This window comes from Falco cherrug, chromosome 8 (assembly GCF_023634085.1).
Source record: "Falco cherrug isolate bFalChe1 chromosome 8, bFalChe1.pri, whole genome shotgun sequence".
Taxonomy (NCBI): Eukaryota; Metazoa; Chordata; class Aves; order Falconiformes; family Falconidae; genus Falco; species Falco cherrug.
Genome location: NC_073704.1, coordinates 57,602,872 through 57,625,839, shown reverse-complemented (window position 1 = coordinate 57,625,839; position 22,968 = coordinate 57,602,872). Strand labels below are relative to the sequence as shown.

The window sequence follows — 22,968 nt, the reverse complement described above, 5'->3', positions numbered from 1 at the left end:
AACGTCATTTGTCACCTCTGCTCTGAAAGTTAACTTCCAACAAGAGACCATCTCGGTAATAAAGTATTTAAGAAGTTCCAGATGTTTGTGGAGGAATTAATCCGGTGTTGTATTATTTGGTTGGAAGAAAATGTTAAGGGGAGGGGATAACACTTGCATTTCTTGAGCCTGCTGAGACTAGTTATGCCATTAGTCTGAATCCCTTCCTGCCAGATCTGGCATAGAGGTTAAAGCGAGGTGGTACGATGGGCTGTTGCCCTGGCTTTGAGTCGGTGCAGAAAGGGTTGACAGCCTGGTTGCTTGTTAAAACGAGGGCTGTTCACCAAGTACAGGATTATTTGGTTCAAGCCTGGCGGTTTAGGGATCAATGGTAGCGTGGCTGTGTCTTTCTATTCTGCTTCTGGGTGATGGTCACTGTAGCACGAGTGAGTATCTCAATTATTGCAGAAATACCAGATAAATGGATATAAATTGGAGCATCTGCCCAAAAAAGAACAAATGGGAAGAAAGCTATGTCATTCTTGGACAGCTTCATATTTTGATGCTCTTTTCTGTAATTTCATGGTCGAAGGAACCAACTGGTGCAGGTTTTCTAACATGTTTCTCCAATCTTCAGATCGCATCGCTCGAAACCGCAAGACTATCGTTTGCCCTATGATTGATGTTATCGATCATGACCACTTTGGATATGAAACTCAGGCTGGAGACGCAATGCGAGGTGCATTTGACTGGGAGATGTATTACAAGAGGATCCCTATTCCTCCTGAGTTACAGAAACTTGACCCCAGTGATCCCTTTGAGTAAGTTACTGAAATGCAGTGTGCCAAGAGCTGGCTAACAAAGTAACACCCTGTTACAGGGTCGGTTTACACCTCAGTGTAGTAAAAGTCAGAAGCTGGTGTTAAGCTACTTGCTTTTTGGCAGCTATTTGCTTTGTTGGTTTAAAAGAAATGCATTGTGTAGTAGCTGTGAACACTTTCCTTTTCATTGCTATTTTTTGCCACCTTAATTTCCACAGTAGTTAACGTTTCGTTTAAAACTGTAATGTGTAACTTTTAATGTGGTCATTTATTACTGAGATCTTTCAAACTTAACTTAGTATCGCTAAAGCTCTGCCAAAACCAACAAACCAATGACGGCTTATATGTCACTCCCAGGTGGGGAAAGAAGAAAACCTAGCAGAATAATTACAGCAATTTTGTTGATTGCAGTGCATTGCAGAAGTAAATCTGTGATCAAGTTATGTTCTGCTGTTGCTGTGCTTGCCAACATTGAGGCAGTTCTGCTGTCCTTTATACTTCTGCAGTGTTCAAAAAAAAAAACAACCCAAACCCTACAAAACACTTTTTGAGGTCAAGCTCAATTACTTGATCGTACGACTGAGATGGAGCACCACATGTGCAGCATATGGGTCCCTCTGGGAGAAGTTATGTCCTGTCACTCAATGGAGAGCTCTTTATGCCTGTTCGGAGGAGAGGCACTGGCAGGTTCTGAAGGGAGCCTAGTCTAGTCCTCCTCATTTGCAAGTGGGAAATTAGCAGATAATGCAAAAACAACTGTCTCGTGCTCCGGCAGGGCTGCAAAGGCACTGGGAACACTGAGTGGTGAAAAGAATATTTGTCAAATTTTGCTTTGTTTTTTAAATGTTTAGCTAGAGATCTGTATCTTTGAATGTGTTTGTAATATGGAGTCTGGTTTTTCCTTAAGGTCTCCTGTAATGGCTGGAGGACTGTTTGCAGTCGATAGAAAGTGGTTCTGGGAGCTGGGAGGGTATGATGCAGGTCTGGAGATATGGGGAGGAGAGCAGTATGAAATATCCTTTAAGGTGAGCTACGTTCTCTGGAAATTACTTTTGTTTTTAAAAGTAAGAATTGTTCCGAAGCGCAGAATGTGAATGATCTATCTTGTCCTTGCTTTTGCGTGTGACTAAAGGTGAAAGAGCTGGGAGTAGTAAGATAGTACACAGAAGAAACAGCGATGATGTGACCAGTCATTTGTGAGGGTCAGTTTTGGAGCATGATTAGCTGGGGTGTCCCCTGTTCTGTGGTCACAGCTCCAGATTCATGCACTCTTCGCAGCGAGGGTAAGTCAGCTTACGTGGAGCTCTCTCTGACTGTTAGGCTTCTTAGTAAACGCTCGGGTAAGATGATGAAAGACTCTCCTCCTTGAGGGAAGGAGGATTCAGGCAGCTCAGTGTTTGCCTATTTGAGTACCTGGGTCCTAAGCTTGAGCTCCCAGAGATGAGAGTAACTTACTGTCTATAGTCAATCCATCTGACTCCTGGCTGCAAGGAACAGAGACTATTAATTACCCTCAGAAAGGGTAATTAATAAGTAAGAAATCCTCAGCAATTGGAATAACAACACTGTTGCTGGCAGTGACTTCAGATCGTTATCTGCCTGGCTCGGGGACAATTCTGTTACTCACTGATCGACCAGGCCCTTCAGTTGAGGGCTTCAAAATAAGAGCCAGCCAGCTGACCAAAAATGCATAATAATAGTAACAGGTCACTGGGACCCCTGAAGACCACTGGTACCTGTGTTATCTTGGAATGCGGCACTCTGAAATCCGTTCTAGGAAACCCACTGGAATGTCCCAGACCACTGAAGGCGGGTGGCTAGTCGTCTCTTCAGTGGTGGGAATCCCTTCCATAGCCCGGAGCTAACTGAGGAAAGATTTCTACGTTAAAATCTGTCTGAGCCTCCATGTTGTGTCTCTTTCAGAGGTTGAATATATAATCTTAGAAGTGTCTGAGTGCCACTGAACTAAGCTAATTGACCTCAGCACGGGACTAGAAGATGGTAGCGATGCGAATGGAGTGCACACTTCAGCTTCAGCAGCTAAAATTCTTCATCTCCCCTGACAAACAAGCCGTGGCTGATCTCTTGCAAAACAGATTTCTAAATCTCAGTTCCTCTATGCAATTCAAAGGCATATCGAACTATATTCAACAAGCCATATTACCATACATACGCACTCCGTACTACTGCACGGCGAACAATGGAAGAAAAGACATTGTTTTCACAACAATGTATTTTCTTCTGCTGTTTGCTCACAAAAAAACCTCTAAGTAATAAAGTCACATTGGAGGTCCCTTGTCCCCTGTAATCGTAGCAGGAAGGCAGGGGCGGGGGGCACCCTCTTTGGAGACGTCATTACAGTTAGAGCCATTTATTCTTTGTGTTGCACGTAATGAAATTGTCTAACGCTGTCATTCTCTGCAGGAGGGGCAGTGGCAGTATTCAGCCTCTTTTCCTTGGCCCTTTTTGAAAATGCTGGTTTCCAAGAGTGATGACAGTGGCTGGGCAAGCCCTTTGTCTCTTGTGCCACAGCAGACAGTCACACTGCTTGATCTGCAGGAAATAAGACTACTTCATTCATCTGTTTGCTTATCCTCTCTGAAACACGCTGTGTTTTAGTTCAGTCCAGAGATGGTAATTTATGGAGGGATAAATTTGCTTTAATTAATCTCTGCAAAGACCCCCTTTTTTCTTTCATTGTGCAACTGAAAAATGAAGTTTTAACTGAAAGAGGCTCAGTGTATTTTCAGAAATTAAGATAAATTGATACATTCATCTATGGCTGATAGATTTAATAATTCTGCTGGAATTGCAAGAATAGAAGGTTTGTTCATAGAATTTATGAAGCTATGACATTTCCTGGCGAGCTTAGAGCTATGTTTTTACCTTTAGAAGCAGACTGGGATTTTGTAGTTAAAGGGGCACTGTCAAATAATTTAAAGCTCGGGGTACCTGCTTTCACATTATTTATTATCTAATGGGAATTCAGATTCTAAGCGTGCCAAATTTACAGCCTGGCTTTAACAAAGAATCCGTTCCTGTGCCTGGGAGTTGTGGGTGCAGGTACCCTTTTGTACTGCTGGTCTTTGATCCATCGCATCAGATCTGGCCTTTGTGAGCCTCCCCAGGAGTAGATATTTATTTTTTTTTACCCTTAAGCGTATTCTTTTTTGGCCGTGTATGGATTGTGCTTTACAGGGGGGTTTTGCCTTTATTTCAAAATCCAGGGCTCTGTTGCTGAGAGACTGGAAATAAACAAGTTTATTTAGGAGCCTCTTGCCTTTCCGTTTTGAGATCATACATATTTCTGTCATCAGCTGGCTCCGCTTCCTTCTAAGAAGAAACTTTCAGGCTGAAGGCAAGCCAGCAGATACCGTCAGTGTTCAGCATCTCAGAAAACATTTAGCTGGAGAATGGATCAAACTCTATTAATAGAAGCCTTGCTCCTTGTGTGGAATGTGTACACCAAACATCACTAGAAAACAGCCTGCTGGAGGGACAAAATATGTAGGTGAACTTCAAATTAGAAACAAACTTTTAAACCCTGACTGCTGGCTTGCAGTTTTCTGGGTCTTCCCAGTCACTTAAAACAGAAATTTCTAGATTAAAAATGAAGGAACTGCTGTATTTGTTTCACATTCAAGCAGAAAACGCATGCTTCTTCCTTCTCTTGATCTGTGTATATCCAGAATAGCTCAGGGCCTATAACCCAGTACTTCTGCAGGTCAGGGGACTTCCTATTTCAGGTCATCCTCAGATGCAACAGGAAGATTGCAGTCCTGAATTCTAGTTGCAGGCATTAACACTTGCTCAAATGAGCCACGTTTTTTCATGACCCTCCTCGCAGAACGCTCCAGGCAGACTGCTCTGCAGACCTGTGTGGTGTTAAGAACCATTCTCCGTCTCGGTGGATTACCAGATGCTGACCTTTAAGTACATCCTTGTAGTTTGGAGAAAGGGTAAACAAGCATGCACATCTATTTCTGTGTAGCACTTCTTACCTTTCTGTTCTGCCGCCCCCTAACCCCACAGCCATAGTTTCTCTGTTCAGTGAACTTCGTTGAGGTTTGGGGTTTTTTTTTTGCTTTTTGAGGGTTGCTTCCATACCTCTCCTCTCTCACAGTTTTTCCTGGCCTTTTTTTCTTTCTGCAATGATGTGAACAAAATTGAATACTTTACCCAAAGTGACAGTGTCTCTTCTAAACACAACTTAATAGCTCCGGTTTTCTCAATGTTCCTGCGTACTTAACACATACCTGAATTCTGCTGCCTACGTACCCACTTTATTTTCTTTGAAATTAATGTATTTTAATTGGGAGTGGTATGCATGAAGCATTTAAACTGTTCCTTTCTGTAAATGCTACTTAGTACAGCACTTACCTATGCTCAGTTTTCTTTGTGATCGTGTTGCCTCTTTTTCCAGTATTTTTATGGCTTCTCTTCTGTTTGGCTTATATAATCTTCACTAAACTGCTTCACGCCTCTCTTCCATAAATATATAGTCTCTGATTTTTTGGGGTGTGGGGAAACAGAAGAAAAAGTGATGTGTCTGACTTGTATAGGCATAAATATAGATGTACTTTGTACCTCAGATCTTGAGTGGTGTGGTTCTCAATCCTGTAATTGTCCATTGTACTTCAAGAGCAAAGAATGAGAATCCAGAGTGTCCCTTGCTAGGTGATGATCATTGCAGTCTTAGAAACATTTGTCTTGTAATTCAGAGATTGTAAAGCCTTCATAACATTCAAAAGGCTTGGTACAAACAAGCCTTACCAACAGTTGCCCTGAAAGAGGGATGGGCAGAAGGGATGGGCAGTACTTGTGGTCTTCACTCTTTGCTTCAACACTGGTAGCATCCACCGCGCTTACTCTGGTGACCGTAGATCGTTCCCTTTTTGCAGGCTGTTATCCCAAGGCATCAACATGGATTGCTTCTCCTGATTTCCATAGCATAAAACATGTCGCGTGTTTTCCAGCAAATCCAAGTGCTCCGTAGCTTCTGTTTGCATATCAAATACATGCATCTCTTTTGCCCTGTGTCAGCAGCACGTTTCTGATCAACATGTTGCCACAGGCCTCCTGGCAGGTGCATAGTTAGGGTGCAGCTGCCAAGGGATCGCGTCTGACAACATTTCTAGTAGTATTGCTGAAGTTAGTGCTGATTGTGAGACTCCACTGCTTATTCCAGGCACATACTCTACCACCACTTTCCAGCAGCTCACGTTTGCCCACACTGAAACAGGCTGGGCATTCTGCTACCTTTTTTGTGCGTGTGGTTTTTGGTTTTGGGGGTTTTTTAACCCAGCACATACTGCTTAATTCTAAGGCTGTCAGCTACAGTATAGGATGGCTTCTTTCTCCTTTGCTGGTGATGCAGAGATCAGTTTCAGACCACTGGCTTGTATTTTTTTGCCTGTGTTCACCCTATGTGCTTGGTTCAGGTTCCAGAGCAGCCTCCCCCCAAGCAGCAGCAGAAGGTGGACCCCTCCACTCTCCGAAATGTGATTATTGGAAAGTGCTGTCATTACTTTAACATGCTCCAGACTGTAAAGAGAGACCATGGTGGTATATGTTGTGTGAGAGAAGGCATTGTGCAAACATAGATCCCTGCGCCTTTTGAGCTACCTTAATCTGTTATAGAGCAGTAAGTCCCAGCTGCGACAGCAGCTGATGCTTACAGTACAGAGGATTACAATTTTTCTGAATTATTGGTTGCCCTTGCTTTCATCCTATCACCTACCTTGTTATGCAGAGAACCCCCTTGACTTATCCACTGTGTTCTTTTCTTCCCACCTTTCAATGTGTGCCCAGACAATCAGCCAGCTTCTCTCCAGTGGTCCATCCCATGGTCTGTATTTCAGTTGTGGCTGGCAGAAGCAGCTTTCTTCTCAAGGCTTGACTCTTTTCTTTTTGTGTGTTTTTTCCCTCTCTTGGGAAGCGCTGGCTCATCATGGTGCAGTCTTTGGAAACCATAAACCTTGTATACCCAGATAATTTTTGTTCACACACCAACTGCTGTATTGTATTCTGTGTTTGAGAGGAGAGGTTCAGCTGTTTTATGTGACATTGTTTTCTGAAATAGCAGAAAGGGAATTGGATAAGCATAACATTCCCATGTAGAGAATAGGTGGCATATTATCTTGTGCTTTCATAGCATACTAGCTGAGTCAAAAGCTCTTGAGGCACTTTATGAATATGGAGTTACAGCTCTCCAGGCTACTGAGAAGATGGAAGTAATACCACTGGTGTTTTTATTTTACTTCCCTTGTATATAGTTTTATTATTAGGGTGAGATTGTGGCCTTAGAAAAATCTATTGCAGTATGCCCACTGACCTCAGTGTAGCCAGATTTTCTCTTAATTCTAGCAGATCTGTCAGCTACTAGATTCCTAGCTCAAAATTCAGATTGGTTAAAATCATGCCTGAGGAGGAAGAGAAATTTCCTGTTCTCTTCGAATGAGATCCGATTACATCGTTGTATAAAGTACTGCCTGCCTGACCAGCTTTAATTCTTTTCCTTATGCTGTTCTAGTAAACGGCTGATTTAAATTAAGTGCATCAAGTTCAGGCTCTGGTGTTTACTGTCATGTCAGCCAGGGAGATGAGGCACCATCTCACCCTTCTGTAAAACAACAATGGGAAGAAACCGGCCTAAGGAGAACACCGTAAGTGACGGTCAGTGTGGCTGTGAAGGCGCGAGGTGCAGCCCCACAGGACAGCGCTGTTCGGCTGTTTGACAGCGCTGTGTTTTCAGCAGCCTAAGTTCTGGTGTGTCGTGCCTGTGAACTGTACCCGTGTTTAGAAACAACCAAGTATCGCTAACGGAGCGGAAGCGTTCTCTCGGCTTGCATGGAGCTATTTTGGGTTTGCTTCACTTGCAGTTATTCCTTGACAGACCCTTGGATGTGACTCCCCTGACCTTTAACTCTAGCTGTCGAATGCTTTTGTTAGCTGTGTTTTACCGATGCGTGTCACGTGCTTTCCCTCTTCTTCCAGTTTTATAGATAAGGACTGGTAATTGTCTTTATGGAGGTTGTAATGAGTTCTGTCACCACACAAAGCAGCTCACTAATAAAATAAATCAAAGCAGCAATGAATGAATGGAAAGCATGCTTTTAAAATTAGATTTGTACTGGAAGTGCCATGCTGTCACTTGCAGCATGAGACAATGTTAAAAAGGCACTGAGTTGGCAAAGTACCTTGAAAGGGTCACTGAGCAATGCTAACAGGAATTGGGGAGCTTTCCGTTGCCTCCATGCAGCACTGGTAATTAATTGCAGCATCATTTGGGAGTAAATATTTTAAAGCACAATTAGGAAAAAAACATGTAAAAGTGATCTTAGATTTTACTTGTTCAGTAACTCGGGTGGCTTTTCTTACATCATTACACGTGTTTATGCAGTGTTATCTTCTGTGCCTGGAGTCTTGTCCCGGCTTGGAGCTCTTGACCCAATGTATCAACATATTATCGGTTCTGTCTAGCCGCCCATACCCCCTGCCTCCGGTGTACCACTCAGTAGGTACGTGCTGCCTGTATTATTGCTTCACAAGATCCGCAGTGCAAGGACAGTGCTCCCCTCTCCAGCTGCACATTGACTGCAGGGGTCTGTCTCTCCCGTTACTTAGGGACCTTGTCTTTTCAGAGATGTGGATGCAGGGTGGCCTGACTGAACGCCTTTCCTCTGAGATCAGGGGCAGGTGAGGCACCCTGTGGGCAGGCAGCAACGATAACAAGCTGGTTATCACATTCAGGCTTGTGTTACGCTAAAATGCAGCTGCTTGTGAACCAATAGGGCTTCCTTCATGCAGGGTGCAGTGCTCCGGGTAAGAATATGGGTTGTTGAGGAGTATGTGTGTCTGTGCGACCGAGCTCCAGGCTTTCTCAGCTGTTCCTGCAGGTTTTTTTATAGTTCCCAGATCTGTTGCAGCTCTTACAGCCTTGCACAAACCATTTCAGTTATAGGAACACAAAACATCCCCAAATTCCTGTTTTCTCAGCCTACCTGTTAATTGCCTAGCAGAGAAATCACACTGTGGGCCTCTGCAGCAAAAAGCACAGCGGCTACAGAGTAAGAAGCATTTCTAATTCCACTAGAAACTTCACAGAAGCTGGGTGATAAGTTTTTTTTTCATCTTCATCTCTTGAGAGGTACCAGCCTCTCAAGGCACAGCAGGGACAAAAGGAATGAAATTCTGTCGAAGGAGTGTTTGTCAACTTTCTTCTTGTCTTTCCCACCATAACGATACGTAATTAAGTAGCTTGAACTTTAAAAGTTGCCTGTGAAAAATATTCCTCTAACTGAGAGCAACCAACCTCCATTAAGTTATACGCAGTCAGCAAATGACTGTAATTATTAGGGCCAGTAGACAGAGCTGAAACTCCAGAGGACTTTAGTGTCAGAGCTAATAATTATGCAGCAGCCTTGGCCAAATATTTCTCTTCCAAGCTAAGTATTTAATATTGTCACTGTAGAATATTAATGGAATTGCCTGCTATGTGCGAAGCTGTTGACTAAGCTCATTGTACAGTGAACTGCAGTCGCTCAAATTAGCCACAGTGAACGGAGGGATCAAGAACACTGCATCAGCCTGCAGCACCAGTGGACTTTCTTAAATAACTGCTGCCTTCGGGGCATTAACATAAGATCTGGAGACAAAATGAAGGGCAAGACAGTGTCGTGCTTTAAGAATTCAGGAAGTCATTTGTGTTGCATACTGAAGGATGCTTTTTCTTGAAGTATTGATTAGATAACTCTGGGAAGCACATATTAATATATTTCTTAAACCTAGTGAATTAGATTGACTGGTTCAGAAAACATCTCCTTTGGTTTCACTTGGACGAAATAATTGCATCTGTGCTATAAATAAGGAATAAAAGAAAGTTGTTGCAGAGTGTTGGCACAAAGTGAAATCTTCCCAGGTAGGGAAAGACACTTCTGGCCTAATCTAGACATTAACCGTGCACCAAGGTAGTTGTCTTCAAGTAGCAGTGTGTTCCAGCAACTTTCTGAGGGCTTCTTTAAAGCTATTTGTTTTCACCAGGCAGGGATTTCCACTTAATTCTAAAGCTGCAAAAGCAGTGAGTGCATGTCAGCAACGAAACCATATGAGAGCGGTGATAACCATGGGAAAAAGTAGCAGTTTCTTCTGGTTTCCGGCACTTGAACAAGCTAATAAATTCCATGGAGTGTTTTGCATAACACAACCTGTACTACAGAGGTGACCTCCCTTCTAAGCAACATTACACAACCTACACCCAGGTCTTACGTGGCAGTCCAGTTTAACTGTTGTGATTACTATTGCTGTAATAACATATATCAATGTGAAGTGCGGTGTGTGCTGTTCTCTGGGTGCTTGGATGCTTTTTTTCAGTTCTTTTCTCTAAAGAATGCAAAATTGAACTGTTTAGCCATTAGGCTTGATAGCAGTTGTGCTAAATCACGGCTTGCTGCATGGCTGCAAGCAGGTAGTTATAGGATTTGAGTCTAAGGCAGGGAGGGGAGGGTATTTGGGAGAGAGTGTACTTTGAAGTAAAAAATCTGGGTTAAGCTTTTTCATGACTTGAAAGTCTTTCTTTTTTTTTTCTTCATTTTTTCTTTGTATAACCATGAGTGAATCTGTATCTCTGCTGTTCCGTAGGTATGGATGTGTGGGGGTCGCATGGAGGACATCCCTTGCTCTAGAGTTGGTCATATCTACAGAAAATACGTTCCATACAAAGTTCCTACAGGAGTAAGCCTAGCAAGAGTAAGTGGCAATGGCATTTCCCGTGACAGATTTCTGACTGCAATGTGACCATGCTGTTGTCTCCTCTCATGCCACAATGGGAGGCAAATGTAGGTTTTGTAGTCCATAAACTGTACTTAGGCAGTGATGAAATTGGGCAGTTTTGCAGCGGTGAAATGCGTAGCATGAAGGGCAGAGAGCTAGGGGAGCTGCAGCCTCGTCGCAGCCAGCTGCCATCTCCAGACAGCAGCCGTTGCTAGGTGTTGGGAAGGGACTTTGCGATCAGGCGCTGGCTACGGAATCACCAATAAAAACAAGATATGGCTTGATTTGTATAATACTTAAGTCGTTTTATGGCTTGTGCTCTCCAAGAGCAGCAGGCTTCAGCACGGTGATTGTGTTTTGGTGATTGAAAGACCTCTCAACTTCAAGCATCACGGACACTGAATGGGCAAGCTGTAATTTTCTACAATGGAATGTTCTATGCCATCTTATTTCTTAATCTAGTGTAGCCCAAAGAGGAAAGAGCTTTTGCCTACCGTGCACTGGGTTTCTCCAGTCGATTGCCAGATGAGAAGGGATTGTATTGCCCTCTGGTGGGAGAAAAACATCACAGGAGCCGGGAGGCTGCAAAACTAACAAACACAAAAGGATACCCTGCTGTTCTGCAGTCTTCTGGCTTGCACGCTGTTAAAATGTTTCCCAGTTTAATAGCATCACCCTAGTTATAGATTCGGGTTTATTACTGAGCCCAGCAATGACCTGTCAGACGGACGGAGTGCTCTCCTGTCTGTGCCATCTCTTCAGGAAGGAGCTGTATTTCTTTTGATTCAGTATTTGGTTCTTGCATACTCCCACAGTGCTGGAAGGAGATAGTGGACAGGTGAAGGAAAGGCTGTTAAGATCATACAGTCACTTTGAGTCACCTCAGTCACCCGCTCTTGCCTGTAGGCTGCATTTGGGGCAGGGTCAGCACACTGCTTATTGTTAACGCCCTAATTTTTTGGGTAGTAAATGACCACTGCTGGACTGACCACCATCATGCAAAGTGGGCAGTGATGCTGGGTCACTGAAGTCACGACTGCACGTGGCACGCTGCTGTGTGACACCAGGAATCTATCTGATGTTCCCAGAGAACAGTCCAAGGTCCAACAGTCTCTTGAGTGTGCTGTGACAAGCAGTTGGGTGGCTATCTCAAGAGGGTGGTGTTCATTGCTATCTTGGAATTGCACAGTGGATTAAGCTTTAGTGATATGTGACATATACTGCTGCCAGGAAGTAAATGCTTCTATTCTGAAAGTTCATTACCTGAAAGTTCCATATTCCTGCAATACCTCAGAATTTCTCTTAAACAGCTTTTTACCCAAGAAAATGGAAAAATAGTAGTAAGAATGAATATTGTGAACTTTCCAGAAGGGAGTACTGCAAATCCCATTCCTAGATGGATATAAAAGATGCAATAAGAAGGATTTAAGAAAGCAGCTTTTTGTCAGGGACCTTTTAATGTCCAGTGGTATTTACCAGCATCATTTTCTGACTAGCTTCTTTACAGAAAAAAAAGGAAAAAAAATCCCCAACTTTTTTGATTAATGTTGTTTTTCTTAGCTACAAGGAACTAGATATAATGGCCAAGTGCCAGGATTCTGTTTTGACCTCAACTGAAAATATCTTTCTAAAAGTCCCTTGGAACTAGAGAATAATAAAAATAATCTTTGTCCTGAAGCTGGAGAGAAAGAGTGGATGTGAATGAAAATCCTTTCTGAGCAAAAACATGAGAGCTGTTCTGAATGCTAATGTCAGTAGTCCATGCAGAGTGTTCTCAGGTGTTTTTTCCTCTCATTTTCATACATGGCTGTTACCCACAAAGAACCTGAAGCGGGTGGCTGAGGTGTGGATGGACGAATATGCAGAGTACATATACCAGCGTAGACCAGAGTACCGGCATCTCTCTGCAGGAGACGTCGCAGCTCAGAAGGAACTTCGCAACAACCTCAACTGTAAAAGCTTCAAGTGGTTCATGAACGAGGTCGCATGGGACTTGCCCAAGTTTTACCCACCCGTGGAGCCTCCAGCAGCTGCCTGGGGAGAGGCAAGTTTGTGCTTTGAAATCTGCAGTGGGCAAACAGGCTGCAGTTTGGTTTGTTAAAGTTGCCTTACCTGTGTGCTCCAGTACCAGCTCGCTGTGAGTAAGGTGGCAAGTGTTTAAAGATCCTGCTTGATATGTTTCAAAGACCAGAACTCCTCTACCATCGTGTTGGCCTGATCAAAGGCGGCAGTTATGCAACCGTTTCTGTTAGTGCCCAGCTACACAGAGAATAGAGACTTGGCTTGTTCTGCACATTATGTATTTAGTAGAAGACAGAACATGCCAACAAGGAGGACTAGGGAGAGGTGGCAGCTAAGCAGTAGTAGAAATCTTGTATTTCCAAAAGCCTACATAACTGTGCTGAGCTACTCTGCTCCTTAGCTTTCCCATCTGAAAGCCAGGAAAGCCATCCCTGTTTTTGAAAGTTGGCTGTGTTCTGGGAGAAGAGTCACCTAGGAGTGAAGTCATGAATTGTTACACACCACAACATGGTGGGCTCTGCGGTCCTGTAGCTGATGGGTTTTGCTGTGCCCTGGAGGTGGGTCACATTTTGAATTCCAGTGCTTTCTCCTAGCTGTTACCTGCCAACTCAGATGTATAGTTACGTGAGGGTGTCTTCATACAAATACTGCCACTATTTGAGGAAATTTAAGCTTTCTTTTCTGTCACTTGATAAGAGTAGGAGAGTCAGTGACTGATTTACTGTTTCAGATACGCAATGTAGGAACTGGCCTGTGTGTAGATACTAAGCATGGAGCCCTGGGATCCCCACTGAGGCTGGAAAACTGTGTGAAGGACAGAGGAGAGGCAGCATGGAACAACGTGCAGGTAACGGTCCTTCTGATAAATTATCAGCCCCTAAATACATTTGGGGAGGGAGAAGTTATAAGAATAAATGTTTGAGAGGGAAAACCGTCGCAGAACTCTTAGAGGGTGCTGTGCACCCCAAGGCTCATGTGCTAATTATACTTGACAGGCTTGTAGCAGGATGTGGCTTGTGCTTGTGGAAGGGTCTGGAGCCTGGCAGACTTTGTGCAGGGCTTTTACCTCCGCTTTGAAGTTCTCAGAACAAGCAAAAGAAAGCACAAGAAAACAATATGCCAAAATAATAAACCAGTAACAAGGCAGCTGTAATATGTAACAAAGTGAATATTAACTTCAAAGGTTGTGCTGAAAGAAGTGATAGAGGAGCATCATGCATATTAATGAACCTGCAGGAGCGTTCAATAACTGCTTACTATCATCCTTCTGACAGGAGGCAAATGCATTATAAACACCCAACCATTGTTGGAGAGAGATGAAACCGGCCAGGCTATAGATTCACCCTCTCAACATATAAGGTGCCAGAAACGACAGCTTTATTGTAACAGAAAGGAGGGAAATATTAGTTTGTCTAAACTGTAGCAGCTGAGCTGAGAAAAGATCAAGAAAACAATGCCTCTATTACAGAGCCATGCATAACTCTTCAGGGGAACAGCTTCAGTAGTAGAAGACAGAAGGTTGTTGCCTATCAATTTTGATGCATGAAAACTAGAAACCAAACAAATTTTCTCAGGCACGGTCCAAAACTAAGCCTCTGTCGTGTCAGGAGGGTCTTGAACAATTAGCGTTGGCTTATGTTTAGGAGGAGAATGTATTTTGAACTTCTGTGTAGCATTGAGCCTAAATGCGGTCATTTCCCTCACAAGGGAGGTTTAAAAGAGAGAAAGGAACAAAGCAGTTTCTGGGTGCAAGTTTTTGGCCACATTGCCTCAAGTAGTAGCACCCTGCTCATTACTGGTCTTTCTTACTGCTATGTGAAGTGTCTCTGAAGAGAGGATCATACCTCCACCTGTCTCCAAAAGGAGCCCAGAGAACAGCCCTTATCCTCAGGGACTGAGAGGGAGGTGTGCTGGCTAGTAGCCTTGCAGGACCACATTGGCTAGTGCTGGTCACAGAGGACACTTGCATCCTTGCCAGAGATGCTGTTCTTGTCAAAGCAGAAAGCAAAAGCTTGACACCGGTGTCTGCCTTTAAACAAGTTTATCTTTTGTGGGGTTTAGTCCTGCAATGCTTAAAACATGTCATAAGGCAAGCTGCGATCATCAGACCGAAGATGCAGCTGAACCACTCTACTGCCTCAAGCCAAAGGGCAGGGCAAGGGGCAGAGCTCGTATGTGGTGGTACCTCCACCAGCCCGTTGCCCGTGGTTCAGCCCTGCGGCTCAGGGGTCTCCAAGCCCCATGTGCTGGCATCCAGCAGCACTCACCACGACCGCAGCACTGCCAGGCATAGGCTGCGCCTGGTTGCTAGAGCTCAAACCCTTCTCTTCTCTTTTCATTTCACCCGAAAGTGCTGAGACGTCGTTGCAGGGTCAGTAGAAGAGAGCACCAGGAAGCATTGCCCTCGTGTTTGCCCTTCCGACACTCCTGTGGAGTGGGGTGGGGAGCTGAGGGCTCCCAGTCTCTTGTCCCAGAAGGTGTGGGGCAGGCTCTTCTCAAGGTGACTGCAGGCTGCCTGTGCGGACTCAGGTGTTTACTGCCCGTGGTAACTCGGAGCTCCTGTAGCTCCCTGCCTTTTTTGCTGGCTGAGAAGTGCTGTAATTGGTCAGCTGCTCACTTAATCCGTGATGTATGTCTGCATTGCAGAGACGTTCAAGGCTGCGATTAGTACCCAAGCTAACTGGCATGGCTGTTGGCAGCAGCGCGGTCTCGTTTTGCATGCTGTGTGGCAGTCTGCGGGGTAGCTGTTACAGGCTCCCCTAGTCAGCAGTCCCTGTCACCAGAGGTGGAAGCAGTTTGTCTCTAGAAGATGTTGTCCTTTCCCTGAAGCCACCCCACCCTGTGGGCAAAGAAGGGGCTATCGTTCTGCCGGTGAAAGCACGGCGCCCAGTACCAGCCATCCTGAGGGTCCTGTCTGTTTGTCCTGGCAGGTATTCACGTTCAGCTGGAGAGAAGACATCCGTCCAGGGGATCCTCAGCATACCAAGAAATTTTGTTTTGATGCCATTTCCCACAGCAGCCCTGTGACCCTCTATGACTGTCATGGAATGAAGGGGAACCAGCTCTGGAGATACCGAAAAGTGAGTGTGTGTGCATGTGTGTAAGCACATCTGAACGTGCGCATATTCTTATTTAAGGTGTCAAATTGCCTATAGGCGCTTCAGTCTCCTCAAAATGTCACCACTCATGTATTCTATTCTCTTCATGTAGCTGTAGTAAGAGAATCTGCAGACAATCTGTTGTCACTGTGCTATCAATTACCCTTGATTAGAAAGAGGTGATTCCCCTGTTCCACTGGTTAGAAATGGTGAGGACTGCTTCGCCAGCGCTTGCTAAGCAGGACCCTGTCCTTGCTGTGGACACTGTCCTGCCCACAGCCGGCCCCGAGGTGATGCAACACTCCCTGCAAACAGGTTTTGCAAGGGGTGTGCTGTGTTTATTGGTTTGTTCTGAATACTAGAAGATAGAGATCATGGCAAAAGTAGGTAAGGATTTATCCATCCTCCTACTAAGCAATGCTTTTGTGGGCAACAGGTAAGTAAGTTCTTGGCTAAATGCTCTATCGTAGTCCTTGCAGCCTGCACGGCAGTGCCACAGTGCCTGCAGCAGGGTGTGAGCCTGTAGGCTGGAGAACACGGCTTCAGACAGAGCTTTAGACCTTCCTGGTGCAGCTGTGAGGAGTGGGCCGGATACCGTTGCAAGGGGTGGGAATGTACCCTGACGCTTGCCACCCCTTAATTGCGGAACAACTTCTTCGGATACATCCAAATGACAAAATAGCTTGCCTTGGGTTTTAAGATGTCTTTCTGTTGGTTTTAAAACAGCTTTGCTTCCCTGCTTAGCAGTCTCATATCAAATTTCTCTTCTCCAGGACAAGACCCTTTACCATCCAGTAAGCAGCAGCTGTATGGACTGCAGTGAGAGTGACCGTAAGATCTTTATGAATAGCTGCAATCCTTCATCTCCAACACAGCAGTGGATATTTGAACATACAAACTCAACCGTCTTGGAAAAATTTAACAGAAATCTTGATCTTTAAAAGACTGAGAAAAAAAAATATATTTTACAATTATAGTTTTTACTGGGGAGGGTTACAAAAAATTTTTTTAAGAATACTTTTTTTTAAATAGTTAATGAAGGTAAAAGGGAGAATCTCAGGAGAAGGGTAACTAGCAGGCCAGTCTTTATTGCAAAGATGCTGCATCCTTCTCTTCTGGGGATGGTGGAATTTTAAAGGCTTTGCCAGAGCCACTTCTGTGCTGAGACTGAGCAGCAACTCTGGTTTTAGAGGAGTCTGAATGTGATTCAAACTGCTTTTGGGTTTTTTTGCTTTGTTGTTTTGTTTTCTTTCCCATCTGGGTCTGGTGTTAAATGATTTTGTTATCTGAGACCCTCCAGGACTTTTTGTAGCTGCTATACCACCTGCTGAAGCATTCCCATATAGATGCTTTATCTTCCGGAGTCCATATAAGTAAAATCTTGAACAGAAGATTTAAGCCTCAATAAAAAAAAAGGCCATCAAAATGTAAAACGGAATTAATATTTTTTTCCCCTAAACCAAAATATATTTCAAACAGGTTGAGTATTATTACTTTCCAAACCATAGCTCTGATAAAGGAATGAGCTCTAGTGGAAGTGCAGCCAAGTGTTGGGAATATCACTGTAGTTATTAATGATGAGGAATCTGGGTTTCTGGTCCATTCACTTTGCAGTCAGTTTGTCATTCGCTGTTGAATCTTCAAGGTGAAAGATTAGCAGAGGGGTTTTAAGTAAGCATAGTTCTTACAGGTGAAGATTTTTGCTAAGAGCCTTTGGATATCATGTTCCAAATTTGCCTTTTATTCAGTTTTAGCACAGACAGTTTCTCAGAGTTAAATCTACATGAAGGCAACTTCCATTTTTTTCTTTAGAGGTTTGAAGGCTAACTTAATTCACAGCCAGTGTGAGCAGATTAATTCAGGAAAAATAAGTCAGGGCTGAGATTATCCATTGGTCTTTATCCATTTGTTCATCAGTCTGTAGTTCGTTGCAGTCATGCGTCCTGTGGTCAGCAGTGTTCCAGACCTGTGGGAGCGTGCTATTAATCTCTCCTCTTCTCCCAACATCCACAGTGCTGTACAGCTTACTGTGACTGGAAATCTGTTTGCTGAAGTGGAGATGTGGGACTGATGGGCCCATTCCGCTGGTACCTTGTCCCTTGTGTAGTCAATTAGCAGTGCAAGGTATTACCCTTCTGATTTGGCTGCAGGATCTGCCAAACACTGAACCAGAATTGTCTCATCCCAGGAGCTGGAAAAAGGCACTGACACTAAAGGATGGCTGGAGGACTGTTGGTTTCAAGTGTTACCTGAAGCAAGTGTTTTTAAACCAGGGTGGGTTTTTTTTTAGTGAAGTTGTTGCAAAAACTTGATTTACTAGTTCAGCTTAGTCTTATACTGAAGTCGGCAGCGGCATTTTCTAGTAAAAGCTGGGGGTGATGTTAACCTTTTGCAAAGGTGCTGTATGAATAAGTAAAATTAGCCCTTTTCTGGTAATTGCCCAGCACCACAGTTGGTCCAACTGCCCGTGCAGGAGTGTTGTGAGAAGGTAGTGTGCAGGCAGCTCTGGGAGTGAAAGGCTGAAGCACTCGGGGTAGGAGCAGGGCACCCTTCTGGGACTCTCGATAAATGCAGTTAACAGACTCCCCCTCCTCGGAGGAGCAGGGACGCTCTGCTCTGGGATGTCTCTCATGTGAAGGCAAGGAGATTTTTTGCCTAGTGTCAGCAAACAAGCAGGCTGGCTCCCTCTGAAGAGCTTCACAAGGAAGAAGTTGCTTTTGCAAACTGTAGGATCATTGGCCATGTTTCAGGTGTCTTTGAGGCTGTGTAGTGCTGTGTCTGTCAACTGGGAGCAAACTAGGACACAAATATCTGCCTCTCGAGCTCTCAAGTCTGATGTATTGACTGTGAGGCTCAAAATCATTTCCACCTCTCATCCTCGCAGCTGAGGCCGTGTCTGACCTCTTCTGCCAACTTAGGCGGTACGTGCAGCCACAAAGCAAGGGAGACACAGGCACCGTGTTACAGCTGGGGCAAGGCTTGCCAAATGTGTTGGTGTCTGATGTTTGGGGAGTGAAGAAAGAAAAAAAAAAAAGCTTTAGGCTTTCCTTGTGACAGTTTTGCAGCACTACTTCTATGGAAGTGAGACCAGCATCAACCAGAGTTGGCATCATATGTTCTCAGTAACCACAGTATGTCTGTCATTAGGATTCCTTCTCGTTTCTGGGAGACAGAGCCACCTTCCAGTGCTTTGTGTCTGACTGTTGCTTTCCTTAAGTTATTCATGCTCTCATTGGTCTAGTGGTGCTGACTGTGGATCATTAGATGGCCTGACTAGATGTCTTTATGAATGTTTTAATACCTGTGGAACAAGAAGCTGTTTGTCCATGAACAGTGCTAGTTTTTTATAATTGGGTCACAATCAGCAAATTATATAAATGGACTGTAGGTCATTCTGCTTGCAGCTTGCAACTTTGTGTGTCTTTCTTTTCCAATGAGAGGATTAGTTTCTGTTTCTAAAATGCATGGCTTGCTTTGTACTTGGGCTCACCTTGTGACAAGAGTCCTAGCCGCTTGGCTTGCTGGATGCTTGCTTCAGAGAGAACTGCCGTAATGAACAGGTCTTTTACCACTTAGTGATCTTAATTTGGAGAGAAAGGACAGCTCTTAGCAGCTTGCACCAAAAGATTAGGTAATTTTTGAGGCAATTCCTGTTTGACAGCCAACCACCAGTACACGGAAACTGGAGTTTTAGTGTGAGTAGCCATACTGGCTCCTTCTCGGTATGGATGATCTGCTCTGTTTTCTGAAGGTTTGGGATCTGAGTGTGATAAGTGCCTCACAAATTCTGTACACTTCTGACTTGCTTGCTGGGCTTTGAGCTATTAATTTATTTACATCAATTATATTTTTCAATACCCTAGAGGCTTTGCTCACTAATGAGAAGAGTGAATATAGCCAACCATCCACTGATGGAAAAATAGAAGCTGTATTTCATCATCTACATCTTTAATTGAGCTTTTACTGGGCAATCTGGTTAATTATTCCAATTATTTTTGGTTATTTGTAAGCAAAATTGCTAAAGCATGAATACATAAGCAAATCTTCACATCCACATGCAAGTCAAGACTGGAGATTAAATACCAGTGATCATCTAATGCAAAATAAATGTTTTCATATTTTTTTCCCCAAATGTATTTAAACGTTCCTCTCTCTGTGGCTGTATGAATTCTGTTCCTTTTAAGTATCAGAATCCCAGACAACCGAGGGGATCCCTGGATGTGTGTTCTGTCGCATAATACTGCTTTGGTTTGTTCTTGAAGCTGTTCTTGATTTACACTGGTGCTAATCTCTTAGGCCTGCAGGCAGAGTAATAGGTTTGGGGCTCTCACATGTGCAAGGTGTCTTTTTTCATGCCTGGGAAATTAACTTTCTTTTCCACATCACAATAGAAGAATGTGTGAGCCTTACTGAAGGGGGAATACAGCATCATTAAAATAAAGATGTGCCTTTTTAAATGTAAATGTACAGCAAATGCTTAAACTTGAACCATTTCCTAGTGCCTTGCTGGACAACAGAGAAGAGGGGAAGGGGTTGGGAGATGAGGATGTAAGAGAAAGCTTGATTCTGATTTGTGCAGTGTTTGTGTTTGTGTGTGTTTTTTAAAATGTCTGACTTTAAGTGCAGAATCTGTTTGAACAACAGTAATTTGGAAGCTCCTAGGTTTCCTCTGTTAAATTGATATTAATGCCTCTGGGTGGGTTTGTCACTCCTCACAGGAGGACTTGGAAAGGACGGCAGCTGCCTCTTGGTATGCTGTAACGACTAAAGCTAGACCAGAGGATGCCTTGGTTGGCTGTTGGATGTTTCGCCTCATGGTGAAGGCTCATGCATTTCACCAGCATGCAAGATCCTGCATTTTCTTTTCTAAGTATCCAAATCAGAAATCACAAGTAGTCCCAAAGGCATATAAAATCTGCAGCAGAAATGTCTTTCAGAAAGTCAGTGCCCTCCATCCCTGGGAAACTTTTAAAGGGTGTGTTCAAATCTCTAATACAGAAGTAGCAAGAAAGCAATGGCTCAGCTAAACTTTCTTCGTGGTTTGTTTTACAGTAGTCTATGCACAGGGCTTTGCTTTCCTTTACCTGGAGAGTTCCAGTCAGCAAACTTTCCTCCTCCCTGCTGCACTGAGATATCAACGTTCTGCAAGTCAAACAGGCACCACCGGCAACCAGCATTGCAAGAACACAGTGCTCTCGTAGCTACTGTAAGATCATTATAGTCACTGTGCTGGCTTACATCACCGAGGGGAGAGGAGAGAGGTCTCCTGAAAGTCATATCAGGTAATTGCATAACTGCTCGGTAAAAAGGGAGAAGCTTTTATTTTAAATTGTCTTTCAAGATACGGACGGACACTTGAATGGGTTTGAGGCGGCTGGAGAGAGCAGCCAGCCTCTAGCAGTCAGCCTGTCACGCTTTCAGTCAAAAGAGCCCTGGTAAAGTTATGTCTGAAACAGTCCGGCTCTGCTAGCACAAGGGACTCCGGGTGTACCTTGCATCCCACGTCCACTCCCAGCTGCTGTGGTTCTTGTTCCTACTCGCCTGCCTTATTTCTAACCACTTGCATCAAAGGAGCCCGGTGGTGCCTAAGTCAGCCCTTATCTGACAAGCAGCAATCTAGGTTTCCATTTTAGCATTCATTTAGCATGAAAAACATCACAAATATTTAGCCAACTGTTGCCAAAATGGTGAGTAGCTTTACGTTAATGTCAGAGTTTGGGGCGGTAGAGTTAAAAGCTCTTTCACAGGATACATAGCAAAAGGGGAGCTGAACTGGGAGTCAGGACCCCTCCCAGTCTACCGGTGGCCTATTACTTGCTCTTAAGCAAGGAACATCTGTGTCCTGCAATTTTCCAACCTGATGATTCCAAGATGTAGCTTTAAGTGCTTTATTTGCTGACCTAGTGAGTGTTGAGCCCGTATTTTAAAACAAGTTGCAAGTCCTCACCTGGTTCAAGTGGAGAGGAGAGGATGGGAAAGCTGAGATCTGAAATTTCCATCAGCATTCAACACAGCGTTGTCAGTTAATTTCATAATCCTATTAACCAGTCAGATTGATTTATTCACATTATAAATTTAGAACATAACTGAAATAAACTCACCTCCTTCTCTGGTTGCTCCTTTGTAGTGTCACACTTTAACTTGGAGATCTGTGTATGAAACTAGGCAGTGATAGGTTATGGAAATACTAATAAAAAGCCTATGTCTGGGTTTTTCGACACTGCCTCTGCTAGATAAGTATGTTCATTTATTCACTGCATTTGAGCTTTCTTGATGCTTCTGTATGACCCAGAAGGCTTCAATGATTTCAGCAGATGTGAGGGATTTGGGAGTTTTACATAAAGCCATGGGATCTATGTGGTCTTAATCTGCTAGTGTACCTCTAGGGAAAAAAGTCCTAATCCCGGTTAGTGAGCAAGAAAATATGAACTTCGACCACAAAACAAGATAAAAACTGATAAAGCTAACAGACTAAAAAGTTAGCCCTTATGATAACAGTAACAAATAGCTTCAGCCTCTAGGGTGGAGAAGGGAATTGGTTTCAAAATGCATTCTCCAGGATCTCGGTGATAAGGTCCAAGTTTGTCTATTCCTTGTACTGCATGCATTTTATCTGTAAAACTGGATGGTGCCTCTTGAATCGGTGTATATTTATTTTGTGCATATTAGGACCAACAGCCTAATATCTGGGGGTGGTAAAGGACTTGTAGCACTTTAATGTAGTAGCTTTCATAAATTGGGAATCATTGATAGAATGCCTAGTGTTTTTAAAGTTGAATGGACTTCCTTTTATAATATATTTAAAATAAATTTTTAATGTGTTTTATGAAAACTGTGTATGCAGAAATGACTGTCCCTGCCTGTTTTGCTCCAGTGATTATTTCCCTTCTCTCTACTTCTTATGAGAATAAGCTTAGTTACGGGGGTCTGGTGTTTCCCCAGGGTGGGCCTCCTGCCACGTCACGCACTGCTCTCCTCCAGCCCCCTTGGGAAACATCCTTCTCAGCTGCCCTTTGTGTTGGGTGTAAGTCGCAGGGTTTACTGTGTTCATGCACGAGCAGCCAAGAAGCTCGCACCTGAGCGCCGTGTTGGGCGTACGTGGCAGGTTCAGGCAGCTGGGGGCTGCAGATGCCTGTTGGCATCTCTGTGTCTGCCCTTCGCAGCTGCTTCCAGCCAGCTCTGAAACAGATGGAAACAACCCACCGTGCCCCAAAACTCCAGCCTGTCAGAGGACCCTGCAGCACCTCAGCTCAGACAAATTTAACAAAGAGTGGCAG

At 43.9% G+C, this 22,968-nt stretch overlaps 1 protein-coding gene across 2 annotated transcripts in view; it reads left to right on the top strand.

The window, feature by feature from the left end:
* GALNT10 (polypeptide N-acetylgalactosaminyltransferase 10) overlaps nt 1-22,523 on the top strand; it is a 90,566-nt gene extending 68,043 nt beyond the window's left edge. The window contains exons 6-11 of one of the 2 annotated variants that reach the window (XM_055718540.1): nt 617-800; nt 1,708-1,825; nt 10,440-10,547; nt 12,394-13,440; nt 15,524-15,673; nt 16,465-22,523. In XM_055718540.1, coding sequence (XP_055574515.1) covers nt 617-800; nt 1,708-1,825; nt 10,440-10,547; nt 12,394-12,672 — 689 coding nt within the window. In that variant the 3' untranslated portion in view covers nt 12,673-13,440; nt 15,524-15,673; nt 16,465-22,523. Of the gene's footprint in view, nt 1-616; nt 801-1,707; nt 1,826-10,439; nt 10,548-12,393; nt 13,441-15,523; nt 15,674-16,464 lie in introns of those variants that run through there. The other variant, XM_055718541.1, reaches the window with a different exon arrangement.
* The last annotated feature ends 445 nt before the right edge of the window (nt 22,524-22,968 follow it).